Genomic DNA, 13,640 nt, shown 5'->3' on the forward strand with positions numbered 1-13,640 from the left:
GGCAGGGTCAGGGGAGGAAGCTCATTCACTTCCCTGGATCCAGCATCCCAGCAAGTGATCTTGGGGTACCACAGAGTCGGCAGCTGGCCAGCCTGAGGCTGTTCAGCTTCAGTTCTCAACCTGCTTTGGCAGGAGTGCTTTTTATGGCCTGGGCCTTCCTTTCATGGGTGCTTTTCATGGACAGATTGTTATTTTTCAAAATCTAATAGTGTTATTTTCCCAGATGGAAGAGGTTCCCAGGAAGTTAGATTGCTTGGCACGTATGAAACTCAAGGAGCTCACCCACAATGAAGTTCAGTCAAGCCCCTGCCTCTGTGGCAACCCCACTTGGGTACTGGTAGAGGGGAAATCCTGACCTCTGACAGGGAGAATGAAAAAGGTACCTAGGATGGGAGTGGTGGTTCTCACCTGGGGATGATTTTGTTCTGCAGGGGACAGGTAGCCATGTATGTAGACTCTTTTGGTTGTCCCAGCTAGGGTGGGATAGTGCTACTCTCATCCAGCAAGTAGAAGCCGGGCATACTGCTCAACATCCCACAGTGCCCAGGGAACCCCTTCACAGCAAGGAATTATTCAGCCCCAAAAGTCAGTAGTGCCAAGGTTGGGAAACACTGAGGTTAAAGGTAAAGACTGAGATGCTCTGAGTTACCCCCTCTCCAATTACACTGACTGATACTCCCATGGTGCCTTACCCACTTAGGGACAATTTCATTGGTCCTAACCATTGTTACGATTAGGAGTGAAATCTGGACTGGGGACCACTGAACATCCAATAGTTCTTTGGGAGTCAGCTGACCTCTCTAAGAGCTTTGTCAGAGGCCGAGGTACAGGGGATGCTAGAAGGAACACAGGCCTTCAGTTTGTACCCCTAGGCCCCTCATTGCTTTCCTTGTTTTCATTTTTTATTTGATTTCTTAGAATCAGAAATGTATTCCCATGTTTCATACTTGGAAACACAGAAGAGGAGATGGTGAATGTCTTCCTTCTGCCCCTTCCAACCTCTCGCTCCCAATTGATGGGGGTCAAGACAGACAAGGATCCTTGCCCTTGCCCTGGGATACATTCTTCTGGGTAGACAGAGACAAACAAGTAAACTCCTCCTAGGTATATTTTGAGTGTGTTCTTCTAGAGAGATTTTATGTATGAGAAATAGACTTTATCCCTCCTGTCTTTTTGTTTTTTTTTTTTTTCCTACACAAATGGTGAGATACCCTACAGTCCTGTACCTGTGTTTTTCAGTTAAAACTGACTGGAAATCTTTCCACTGAAGCAGTGAAGGAGTTACCCTCCATCTTTGCCAATTGAATTGTGTCCTCTTATGTGGATGTGCGGTAATCATTTTACCACTTCCTTATTAGTATGTCTGTATCTTCTCATTTCCCTCTCTTTGCTTATCTTCTGATTCATCCCAAGGGTGATACGTAGTTACATCACCCTTATTGAAGACTCAGTTCTCTTGTCCTTGAAAGTCTTTGCTGCAGAGACTCAGGACCTCCACTCACTTCCTCTGGTGAGCAGTTTATTTAACTCATAAGAAGAAAGTGAGAAGGCACAATCTCCTTTGCCACCAGGCCTCCTGACTGCTTAGCTCTGAGAGGCAGTTATGAAAGCACAGGCCAGAGGCCTCCTCTCTCCAACCTCGGGTCCCACCACTCGCTCACTGAGTCATTGCTCCAGCCACGCCACTCCTTTCCCACACCAGTCTCTCTTCTGCCACAGGATCTTTGCATAGGCTCTCCCTCTGTCTGGTATTTCCTCTCTCCTAATAGTCACAAAGATGGTCCTTTTCCTCCTGGCCTCAGCCCAAAAGCCTTTCCTCAGAGAGGCCTTCCCCCCACAAGTGCCCCACCACACTCTGCACAGCAAGTCCTTTCACCCCAACCCCAGGAGCCCTGGCACCCTAGTCCCTGCATCTTTGTCCTCCTCCTTCCTGGTTTGTTTCCTTCATGGCACTTAGCATGCACTTATTTTTGTTGTTTAGGGCTTCACTCATTTATTTCTGCCTCCCCAGGGGAGTGTACACTTGGAAGAAAGGGCAGGAATTTTATCTGTCCTGTTTCCCCTTCAGTCTCCAGTGCCTCCCATAGTGCTCTACACCCTGGGGAGAGCCAGTGTGTATTTGTTGAGTGGACAATGTTAGGCTAATCTTTGCAGAGATGATTCTGTTGGCCCATCATTAGTAAGCTGCACATTTTGAATTGTGTTTCTAATAGTGCTTTGTGGAGTGAAGTAAGATGCAACTGAGTTGTGAGTTGTAAGGTTCAAGGCTGGGCTTTGCCACTTAAGAGCAGGACCTTGGCTGGGTTGTTTAACTTACAGGCCACAGTCTCCTTGTTAGTAAAATTGGAATGATTTAGATTCAATTTCTAGAGGTTTTTTCCAGCACTAGCAGTCTCAAAAGCATGTAAATAAATTTAGTAATGGTGCTATATACAACAGAATATTATTTAACCATAAAAAGGAATAAAGTACTGGTGCATGCTACAACATGGCTGAACCTTGAAAGCATGTTAAGTGAAGAAGCTTACTCACAAAGGACCACATACTGTATGATTCCATTTAAAATAAATGTCCAGAATAGGCAAAACCCATAGAGACAGGAAGTAGATTAGTGGTAGCCAGGGGCTGAGGAAGGGGTTGGAGAGAGAAGGAGAAACTATGGTTAAGAGGTATAGGGTTTCTTTTAGGGTGATGAAAGCTGACCATAGAGATAGTTGCACAAATCTCTAAGAAAACCACTGAATGGCATACTTTAAATGGGTAAATTGTAAGGTATGTGAATGTATCTCAATAAAAAAATTTTTTCAATGCTCAGTATTTTCATTGACCTCTGATTTGCAGAGAACTTTCACATGTGTTTTCTGTCAGTTTCTCAGCATAATCCTGTATATTTAAGAGAGACCAAACTGCTGCTACTGCTAAGTCACATCAGTCGTGTCTGACTCTGTGTGGCCCCATAGACGGCAGCCCACCAGGCTCCCCTGTCCCTGGGATTCTCCAGGCAAGAACACTGGAGTGGGTTGCCATTTCCTTCTCCAATGCATGAAAGTGAAAAGGGAAAGTGAAGTCGCTCAGTCATGTCTGACTCGTAGCGATCCCATGGACTGCAGCCTACCAGGCTCCTCTGTCCATGGGATTTTCCAGGTAAGAGTACTGGAGTGGGGTGCCATCGCCTTCTCCAGAGAGACCAAAGGAAGGGAATAATTGTTTACTGATCATCTACAATGTGCCAGGCATCTTGCTAGTTTCTATCTTGGTACAAATAGTGTAAAACTGAAGAGTTTGGACTCAAGAAGCAAACTGCATGAATTTAAATTCTGGCTTGGCTGTGTGTTAGCTGTGTACTGATTGGGTATGGTATTTACCTCTGTTTCCTTAGCTGTAATGATAGTGTCTGCTCCATAGAGTTGTGAGGTTTAATGATCTGACACCTAGAAGTGTCCAGTAAAATTGCTATCATTTTTATTGTGTTTAGGTGGCATCATCGCTTCTCGCAGCATCCCTGGAGGAAGGTGGCACTGGCTCTGTCCTACAGGTGAGGAAACTGAAGCTTGGTAAGAGCACCTTTACCAGACATTGTACTTAGAATCATAGACAAAACCATGGCCAGAATCCAGGCTTGACTATTTTAAATATCCTGCTTTTTCCTCTATTTCATACAATACCTTGAACAGTTACCAGAAAGATTGGTCCAAATCAAGCCATATTCACTTCCCTCCTTGGTCCCCCTTATGTTCAAGATCTGACTTGCACAAGATGTCAGATGGCCATCCAGAACCCCGTTTTGTAGCCATGATGATGTTAGCTACCTGGGACTTTTGGCTCAGATGGTAAAGAATCTGCCTTCAATGCGGGAGACTTGGGTTTGATCCCTGGGTGGGAAAGATCCCTTGGAGAAGGAAATGGCTACCCACTCCAGTATCTTTGCCTGGAAAATCCCATGGACAGAGGAGCCTGGCAGGCTACAGTCCAAGGGATCACAAAGAGTCAAACACGACTGAAATGACTTAGCACGCGCACCTATATAAGTAGGTCACATTATAAGTCAGTCACATTATAGCTGCAACAGAAACCCCTAAAGGGCAAGTCCTTTTGGGTAATCAAGAAAAATGTTTTTTTAATAGACTTCCTTTTGTAGAGCAGTTTTAGGTTCACAGCAAAAATATGGGGAAAGTATGAAATTTACCTTGTGCCCCTCCCCTGCATGGCACAGTCTCCCCATTATCGTCACCCCCCACCAGCGAGGTACAGTTGTTACAAATGACGAACCTACACCAGCACATTGTGATCACCTAGGAAGACTTATTTTTTTTAGCTCTTTATTTTCTAGTCCATGCCTGTTCTGCGCCTTAAATACTGCCCGTTTGTCTCGCGGTGGGGGTAGGCAGAGTTGACTTTGCCGTCTGAGGAGCCCCGTCTCGGCCATGTTAACGCCCCGTGGAGGTAAACATGAGACAGAGCTGCCTGGCGCACGACTCAGACCTCGGCCCTGAGCCCCAGCACCAAGTTGTTGCACTGGTGAGAGTTTGTCTCAAGAGTTTCCTCTGTAAATATTATTTCTCCAGGATGTCCAAGTTTCATAGCTCATTTTCACTGGATTTCTTTCTGGCTAAGTTGCTTAAACATATATCCTTCTACAAGCAGAGCTGGCAGGAAGGAGTAACACCCAGCGTGTTGCTCGCGTAGCTGACTAGGTGTCCAACTGCCTAGTGTGACTTCATTCCAGTTTTCCAAACCTACATCCTCCTGCAGCTGCTGCTGAGGGGTGGGTGGGAAGGAGAGCAAGTGGGAGAGGGGGGACTTACAAAGAGAGGGAGGGACTGGCCAACAGCCTTGGCGGAAGCAGCAGCCCTTCCCTCTTGGAGGGAGCAGGGGCCTCAGGGGAAGCCACGGAGTCAGCATGTATGCATGTTCCGGGCATTACTTGCTGGGTGCTCTGCTCAGTGTGGGCAGGGTCTCCGCCTTCACGGGCTTACACCTATTGAGGGTCAGGTGACCCAGAGTAATCAAGCAGTACAATAGCAAAAACTCCACTTTTTTTCAAGCTAAAAGCAAACAAAAGTGCAACAACCAAAACCCTCTTTTTTCCCTCTCTCTATAATTGTTTTCTCTCTCAAAGAAAAGCAGAAAATAATGTACAATGCGGGAAAAAAGCAAACTGCAAGAGAGTATTTATGGTAAATCCTTGATGAAAATTTTGTAAACTAAACAAACCAGTGCACATAGCTCATGAATAGATAGGGAGTAAAAGATAAAAATGTGCACTTGATTCAGTCCAAATTCATAGCAGTGGCTGCCCTGGGGAGGATGAAAATGACTGAGACTGGGGAGGGGAGTGGAGGGAAATTGCCTTTCATCCTAACTCTTCATTCCTTTCAAAAGACAGTACTGAGGCAAGAACAGCCAGCAAGTTGGTGACAGTGGTTAACTTCGGGTGATGGGGCTGCTGATGGTTTTGTAGTGTTCTGGGTGAGGCTGGGTAGTTGATGTGAAAAGCCTGGTTTATAGTTGGTGGGCAGGCACTCAGTTTCTTGCTGCTGCTGACCCCTGCGGTGCTCTGTGACCCAACACAGACTTGACCTCGGGGACCATCTAGACCTGAATGCAGGGATCTGCAAAAGGTGTGTCATCTTGAGGGCAGACACACCTTTCCGACTCACTGGAAAAGACCCTGATTGAGGGCAGGAGGAGAGGGCAGCGGCAGAGGATGAGATGGTTGGATGGCATCACCAACTCAATGGACATGAGTTTGAGCAAAGTCCAGGAGATGGTGAAGGACACGGAAGCCTGATGTGCTGCAGTCTGTGGGGTCACAACTTAGTGACTGAACAACAATTTAAGGGCAGAGAGGGAACCAGGAAAGCTGGTGAAGGGCCACTCAGGTCACACCTGCTCTGTTCAGTGTCTTCTTCCAGCACCTTCCACCAGGTTAGCACCCAGGACACAGGGGTGGAGGGAGCGCCTCCTCTTTCCCATATGGGGAATTTAGGACTTGCTCTCTATGAGCTGGGTGGTCAGTGGCTCGGTAGCATCACAAGGATGAAGGGGCAAGTACTTTTTGAAAAACAAGGCAAATCACTCAGCCCTCTGGGGAGTTACTGTTGCCCATCTCTGAAATATGGACAGTGACTTTTGACTTAGCAGAAGAAATGAAAAGCAATTTTTAAAAAAGGTACTCTAGTGATAGTTACAAGTTTCTTAGAGAAATTCAAACTTATAAAGCACTTTAAAAATGTGCTACAGAAAGACTGGAAGCATTTACCTGGTAGACTAGTAACCATAGTGTCCCCAGTAGAATCCAGAGTCCTGCTCCTTGTCTAGGAATGCATTAAGATGTGCTGGTTTGGGAATGGCCAATTTATCAAAAGTAAATGTCAAATAACTGAAATATACAAGATGACCTTTGCAACCCATGCTCCTGCCTCATCCTTTGGACCCTTCAGGGGTCTTTACTTAGGGGAACCTAGGTAAGGGGGAGGAGAAGGCAAGGGGTCACGAAGAGTCGGACACGACTGAGGGACTTCACTTTCACTTTTCACTTTCATGCATTGGAGAAGGAAATGGCAACCCACTCCAGTGTTCTTGCCTGGAGAATCCAGGGACAGAGGAGCCTGGTGGGCTGCCATCTATGGGGTTGCACAGAGTTGGACACGACTGAAGTGACTTAGCAGCAGCAGCAGCAGGAAAGGGGGAAGCCAGGAATCTGAGTGGATATGCTGGTCCCTGTCTAGAGATCTTCCTTCTTTTCCTGAGGAATTATAAGCTGGTATCTCTGGTTTTCTCTTCTGTTCCTCAGAGCCTCCTTCCATTAGCTCTTCATAGTAGTTTAGTCACAGTAAGACACATGATCCCTTACATTCCAAGGATAGAAAGAAGGAACAGGAGTTAGAACCTGCCAGTGCCAAGAGACATGAGCTTTGGGGCACCATGCTATTCTCTTCCTGTCCTTCCCTAGGAATTTTGAAAGGTAAGACTACAGCTGCTGCGTTCAGCAGGATGAATGCTGCGAAGGGAGGTCCTGCTTCTGCAGCACATTCCTCCATGGCCTTTATTTAAGCCTGCTTTCCACCTCTGCTCTCCAGATAGAGGCCCAGAGAGATTACGTGCCTGGTTTATTCTGGGTTGGAGACTTCCCGTCCTTTGCCTTGTTTACCCAAAATGAGGTCAGCCTCATTCAGAACTTGGTGAGGTTGTTTTATGTGAGTGGCATTTATACTTAAAATGTAGCCACAAGCCGGGCACCGTAAAACATTAGAGAAAGAGAAGAAATAAAACGGAGGTTGTGGGGGGAAAAAAGTTACAGTGGTTTGGATACGTGTGTGTGTGTGTGTGTGTGTGTGTGTATGAAAAAGACTTTTCTTAGAATGTGTAAAGGTGTTTGCTTCTCCTCTAGGGTCTGAAAAAGGTGCCTGGAAAATTTTGGTACAGTCCATGGACTGTGTGATATTTAAAAAAAAAAATAGTCTATCTGGAAAAATCCCTCCTGTGTAAGCAGATAAGGAGCTGGTAGGGAGGAGAGGGTAGGAGGCCTTTGGCAGGGCGTGCCACCAGGGAGAGTGTGCCTGTCTGAAGACCAGTCGCTCTCTCTGATGCCTGGCCTGCCCACTGTGGTCACTTGAGGAGCACACCAATGCAGTGGGGAGCACAGCGGGTTCGCCGTCAGGTGGTGAGCCACAGCAGGATGGGGAATCTGGATCGCCCCCAGAACTGCGGGCAGGAGGAATTCACTAAGGGGAAGGAACCCTTTCTAAAGGGCTGCAAAGCAGGGTTCTGGGGACCAGTGAACTCCTCCAGTGCCTTTAGGATGTGGTTTGATTTATAAATATTTGATTGGCACACACTTTGCTCAGGAACATTTCCATTTGTGTGGTGAGTGGTGCCGGTAATCCTGCTCCCCATGAAGCCTTGTACGTGCTTGGGGAGGTGAGGGGTGCGTGCCACGGGAGGGGGCTGCAGGTTTGGGATGCTTGTGAGCTTTTTCCTATTCTCCAGTTACTGCTCCAGAAATAGGTTATGGCCCCCTTAGACAGAGAGTGAACTCCCTCAAAAGGAGCAGAGTCAGGCACGGAGCTCCTTCTTGCTTTGCCCAAGACAGCTTGCTGTGCAGAGAGGCGAGACAGGGCAGGGCTTGCAGAGCTGCTGTTGCCTGGGTACAAGGTAACTACATGCCAGGCCTCAAGAGCTCCCATCCCAGACAGTCCTGAGATGCCGAGATGCAGGGAGCTGGTGTAGCGCTGGTTTAACTCAGCACACTCCAAAGATCAGATGGTGAGAGGAGGAAGGCCCAGCAAGCCTCAGGATGCTGCTGCTGATAAATACCATGTTCCAGGTACTTATCATGTGCTTCGCAGGCTGTTAAAGACATTCACAAACTGTCATACTTAAAATTCCAACTTTCCTATGAGGGTGGGTACTGTTGCCATCCTTGTTTTTAAAACAAGAAAACTGAGGCATGGGGAGGAAATAACTTCCTGACAGGGAAGCTGACAGGGAGCTGGTAAACCGCAGTGATGGGTCGTGCATCTATTGGGCCCACAGGTGGGCTGTGTGAATCCAGTGTGTTCATTTAATTAGTGTGTGGTGTGAAACCACCGCTGTGGTGTTGGTGTCAGGGGTGGAAGTGTGCTATAAGCCGCTGCTGCTGCTGCTAAGTCGCTTTGGTCTTGTCCGACTCTGTGTGACCCCATAGACGGCAGCCCACCAGGCTCCCCCGTCCCTGGGATTCACCAGGCAAGAGTACTGGAGTGGGGTGCCATTGCCTTCTCCGAGTGTGCTATAAGAGAGCCTTAGTTTTGGAAGATGCAGCTGTGGATCGGTGCCAAGTTTCCCAATTACTGGCTGTTCCCAGAGCTCAGTGTTCACAGAGTTAGTTCACAGGGCAGTTCATTATGAATGATAATTAATAACCTCATCAGGACCGTGGCTAAGAGGAAATTAAATAGTCTAGCGCAATGCATGGCATATATTAGGTGCTTGATAGATATTTATGGAATATATTTTTGAATTTGAATTTATTTGCTTCCAACACAGTTCATTCACTCATCAAATTAATATTTATGGCCATGATCCTGACCGCCCAGCCATGTGCTTGACACACAGATTGCAGTGTTGAGCTGAGAGAGATGAAGTCCCCATCCTCAGGGAGCCCAGTGAGGCAGGAGACCATTAGATAATCGCACAAGGAAATGTGTGGTATGACCCCGAGGAGGGCTGCCTTGATACACAAGGCACTCCTCAAACACTACATGTCTGAGGTGGAGCTGGTCCTCATTCCCTGCCCCTGTACCTCCTCCAGGAGCTTCCCTCTCCTGGTGATTCGGCCACTTACCAGCCCCCCAAGCCACACCCTAGGAGTCAACAAATCTCACACCCTGCCCCCAGCGCCCCTTCTTGCAGTCCTTTCTGGTCCTGCCTGGCCTTCCTAGTGTGGCAAAGTAACAGATGTCCATAGTCTGCATTGCTAACTGCCTACAGCTGTGATTTGAGCCATTGTAAAGGGATAAACCAAAAACATCTTCTCTGCAGGCCAGAAATTCCCACCTGTGGAGACCTCTGACTCAGGTCTACTGGACAGTGGTCCACGCACATCCATCCGTCCTGGGTTTATCCCACTCCAAGAAAGACCTTGGGTTAGGTTCTGGGAAACTTATTCTCCTGGAGGTAGGAAGGGAATACATTTTGCAGACTTCTCAGTCTTGTCCAGGGTGGATCAACTGGTTGGGGACAAAGAGAAGCTGTGAAAGGAAAGCTGTTTTTTTTTTTTTTTTTTGCTTTATAGTACTGGAAGGCGTATAGTTCCATTTTGCATGGTTTATGTAGATTTATTTAAATATTTGATTGGCTTTTAGAAATACTCTCCCTGGAGGAAGTTTTAGAGTGTGGTTATCCACTTATCTTCATGGTCTCTAGTCATGCTCAAACTAATGATCAAGGAAGACAAACCATTGTGCTAACCACCCAGGGATCATCCACTCCGTGCCTGCCCAGGTTGATTCTGTTTCTGAAGAACCTTGAAATTCAGAAAGATTGTGGCAGTACCACCATTGGGCAGAAGAGGGCGACAGAGCCACATTTAGTGGGTGCATCCATGGCAAGGAGTCAGTCCTTTTGGCTGCAGGTTCTCATGAGTTTTCAGCTTTGTCAGACACACAAGGCAGTGTTGCTTTTCCCATTGCACAGGTGAGGAAACTGAGCCTCAGTATTTCCCCACTAGTTGAGATAGCCGGGAACACTGGAGAGTTTCACATTTTTGTAGAGGAAAAGATGATGGGAAGGGTCTGGGGGCTGGGAGACTTAAAGCTGCTTTTGCAGAGCACTTTATGCCAAATGGAGAGAATGATAATGGTCTGGTGCTGATCCAGTTAGAAAGCGGCAGCACAGGAATATGACCTCAAGGTTTCTGACTCTAAATCTAGGCCTCCTGACTCTGCAGGGGGTACATGGATTACCTGGGTCTCCTGGCACTGACAGGTAGGGGATGGATTTTGGCTTACTCACCCTGCTTTGCTTTCTGTCCTCCTTGGCCCTTGTTCTTAGTTGCAGACTAAGTAAAGAGGCCAACACAGCAACTCTGAATGTTGCCAGAGAGGCCTTGAATCAAAACCTGAATCCAAAGCCTTGGCTTCCTGGAGGGCAGTGTTACTGAAGAGGAGAGCCTAGGGAGGGCCCTTAAGTGCTACACTGTGTTCCCTGTGCCGTGTTGAGTGCGTGGAAATCTTGGTGGTGGCAGTGATGGTGACAGCGGGGACCACAGTGGCCACGTGAACCGACATACGGGGAGCTGTACTCTCGGTCGAGACTGTGCCAAGAATTTTCACTACATTGTCTCATGTAATCCGCCCAAGAAACTTGGGAGGCATGTAATATTGCTCTTATTTTACAGCTGAGAAAAGTAAGGCCAGAACAGTTACCATAGCTAGCCTGAGTTCACTTGGGAAGTAATTGATCCACCATCACTCTTGTGTCGACCTCCTCACACACACACCTGTGCTACTGTATGCTGCCCTCCAGAGCTTCTGACATCTCAGGTCAGGCAGCTGAATTTGCAGCACTATGCAGAAGTTGTCCCACATTCTGTACCCAGAGTGCAGACTATAATGTTAACAGTGAAGTCACATGCCCTTTGTACAGAAATTCTAGTACTTGGAATTGGAATTGTAGCCTCCTGTGACCCCAGAATTTGAGGTTTCCCAGAAGAGCCAGCTTAACCCCATAGACCACATCACTAAGGTTGTCTTTTCCTCTGGGATGTGGAAGACCAGAGAACATTCTCGTTGATTCAAAAAACTGATAAGACTTGCTGCTGCTGCTGCTAAGTCGCTTCAGTCGTGTCCGACTCTATGCGACCCCATAGACAGCAGCCCACAAGGCTCCCCCATCCCTGGGATTCAGGAAGAACACTGGAGTGGGTTTCCATTTCCTTCTCCAATGATAAGACTTAATAGAAATGTTTAAAACCTTCTAGAAATGACAGCTTGTTCTGTTTGTGTTGTATGAGGCAGATCACACAAATTGTGTAGCTTGCCTGATACAACACGACAAATTGAAGTCTAAGTCCATTTATTTGCAGTGAACATTGCTTGTGTATATGTTTGACATACTCAGTAGTCTTTTTTTTGCTATACTCTGGCATGTATTTTTCATCGATTATAGGCATTCAGAAGTCCATCTGAAGACAAGCCATTAAAACTAAGCTGACCCTGCAGCAGTCAGCCCCAGACTTCCTGCTTCTCATTGCAAGGGTCTGCTTGGTGGGTGAGAGGGAAGGGACAGTGCCACCTGGTTGGTAAATGCTAGCTCCCGCCCCCATCATCTGTGCATCTGTGGATGGAGAGTGAGCACCACTGGGGTGACCGTTTGTGCTTAGTGCCTGCAACATTTGGTGTGTGTGCAGGCATGCTAAGTTGCTGCAGCTGTGTCCAGCTCTTTGCGACCCTATGGGCCATAGCCTGCCAGGCTCCTCTGTCCATGGGATTTTCCAGGCAAGAATACTAGAGGGGTTGCCATGCCCTCCTCCAGGGGATCTTTCCAACCCAGGGATGAAACCCATATCTCTTGAGTCTCCTGCATTGGCAGGTGAGTTCTTTACCACAAGTACCACCTGGGAAGCCTTAACCTATGGTGTAAATCAAATCAATAATAAAGACTACCATCACATCAAAGCCAGTGTTCTGTATCTCATTTTAAAGCCATCCTGCACAACCTTAAATTCTACCTGTGCTATTCTGTGTCTCCTGATTTCATCCATACTTTCCTTCCCTTGAATCATGACACGTTTGACCCCTCAGACCCACTGAGCAGGGACCAGATCTGACTTTTGGCTCCGCTCCAACATCGAATGATTTGGTGGGGCTCAGGGAATCCCCAGTGACATCACAGTAGAACCCAGACATCTCATATCAAACATACACACCACTGCCAGAAATACTAAAGCAGAAGGGAGAGATTTTTGTTCTTAGATAGTCAAGGAGAGTCTTTTCTCCAAAGTCATACCGCCATTTATCAACACCATCTGAGAGCAGCGCTGGCAGGAAAGCCCGGAAGAGATAGTCAGCCTTTGGCTCAAATTGCTCCTACTCTCCTGTTTCTATAAGGTCTGGAGAATGACTTTACCCCTCCCAGTTACCGCAGCCACGTCTGCATGATATGCAGAGCAAGAGCAGCATAATTAATGATGTGTAAGACTACGATTGTGAACTAGGATTTCACAAATCAAGCCCAGTTGAAACATAACCTGGGGAATCGGTTAACTTGAAATTGAGCCCTTGTCTGTTGGGAGTTTATTGCCCCTGCCCCGTGTGGCCCTTCCCATCATGGAGTGAGAAGGGGCCTGACTGGCCTTGGGGACCAGGCCTCTCGCTGCTTACAGGAATCTGGAACAGTTGAACATTGGCAGCCAGTCTGATCTCACAGCAGGTATGTTAGGTCAACAGAGAAGTCCTCTTAAACTCTTGAAATCAGACTCCTTTAGGCAGGCTGTTGCCCTCACAACTCCCCCTTCTCCACACCCAGACCCTCTGTACCTTGTTAGCCCTGCGTCTGAGTGTGTCATGTCTGAAGAGAACCTTGGAGAAGGGGGTACAGCCCTTAGCTATTCTCCCTTCTCCTGTCCCTGAGTAAGGAAGATACCAGAAATGTGAGATGGGTGCTTACTGTGCTGGTCGCTCCTGTCCTTCGTCCCATCCACTGTGCCATCTGGGAGGATTCTCAGGAAGTAGCCCCCGTTGCTGCAATACAGGAGCTTGGGCTTCTTGTAATTGCCTAGAGGCAGGTTAAACTTCTCAGTCAGGGCCGTGAAGGTCGTGGTTTCTCCTTCAGCCATGGCTCAGCAGCTGCTGGTTGTGGCTGTTTCAAGGCTGTAAGAAATGAAACAACCCTGTAGGATGTTCTTCCAGCGAAGGTGCTGTGTGCACTTTCAAGAAGGCAAGGAGAGCCTCAGGGCACCGGCTCTTGGGTGGGTGGAAACCACAGACTGCCCAGGTGCTGCCCACAGTAAACGGGCCTGCGTAGTGGCCAGTGGTTAAGGAGGGATGGTCCCCGGCAGGGGAGGGATTTTCAGTCATTTCCCACTTCCCAACTGGACACAGCTCTGGACCAGGCTGTGCGTTTTTTGGAATATCAAATTTGATCATTTTGGCGGA

General features: G+C 47.6%; 2 protein-coding genes across 7 annotated transcripts in view; one reads left to right on the forward strand and one right to left on the reverse strand.

Annotated features, from left to right (window-relative positions):
* The window catches only part of LOC129634267 (uncharacterized), a 296,914-nt gene extending 284,750 nt beyond the window's left edge, over nucleotides 1-12,164 (forward strand). Inside the window, exons 11-12 of one of the 2 annotated variants that reach the window (XR_008705555.1) lie at nucleotides 3,476-3,535; nucleotides 11,653-12,164. The gene's annotated coding sequence lies outside the window, so the exon portion shown is untranslated. Of the gene's footprint in view, nucleotides 1-3,475; nucleotides 3,536-4,384; nucleotides 4,532-11,652 lie in introns of those variants that run through there. The other variant, XR_008705556.1, reaches the window with a different exon arrangement.
* FGF1 (fibroblast growth factor 1) overlaps nucleotides 1-13,640 on the reverse strand; it is a 107,165-nt gene that overhangs the window by 10,856 nt on the left and 82,669 nt on the right. For all 5 annotated transcript variants that reach the window (XM_055556584.1, XM_055556568.1, XM_055556559.1 and 2 more), the window contains one exon: nucleotides 13,153-13,355. In XM_055556584.1, the coding sequence (XP_055412559.1) occupies nucleotides 13,153-13,321 (169 nt within the window). In that variant the 5' untranslated portion in view covers nucleotides 13,322-13,355. The remainder of the gene's footprint in view (nucleotides 1-13,152; nucleotides 13,356-13,640) is intronic.

This window comes from Bubalus kerabau, chromosome 1 (genome assembly GCF_029407905.1).
Source record: "Bubalus kerabau isolate K-KA32 ecotype Philippines breed swamp buffalo chromosome 1, PCC_UOA_SB_1v2, whole genome shotgun sequence".
In the NCBI taxonomy this organism is placed as follows: Eukaryota; Metazoa; Chordata; class Mammalia; order Artiodactyla; family Bovidae; genus Bubalus; species Bubalus kerabau.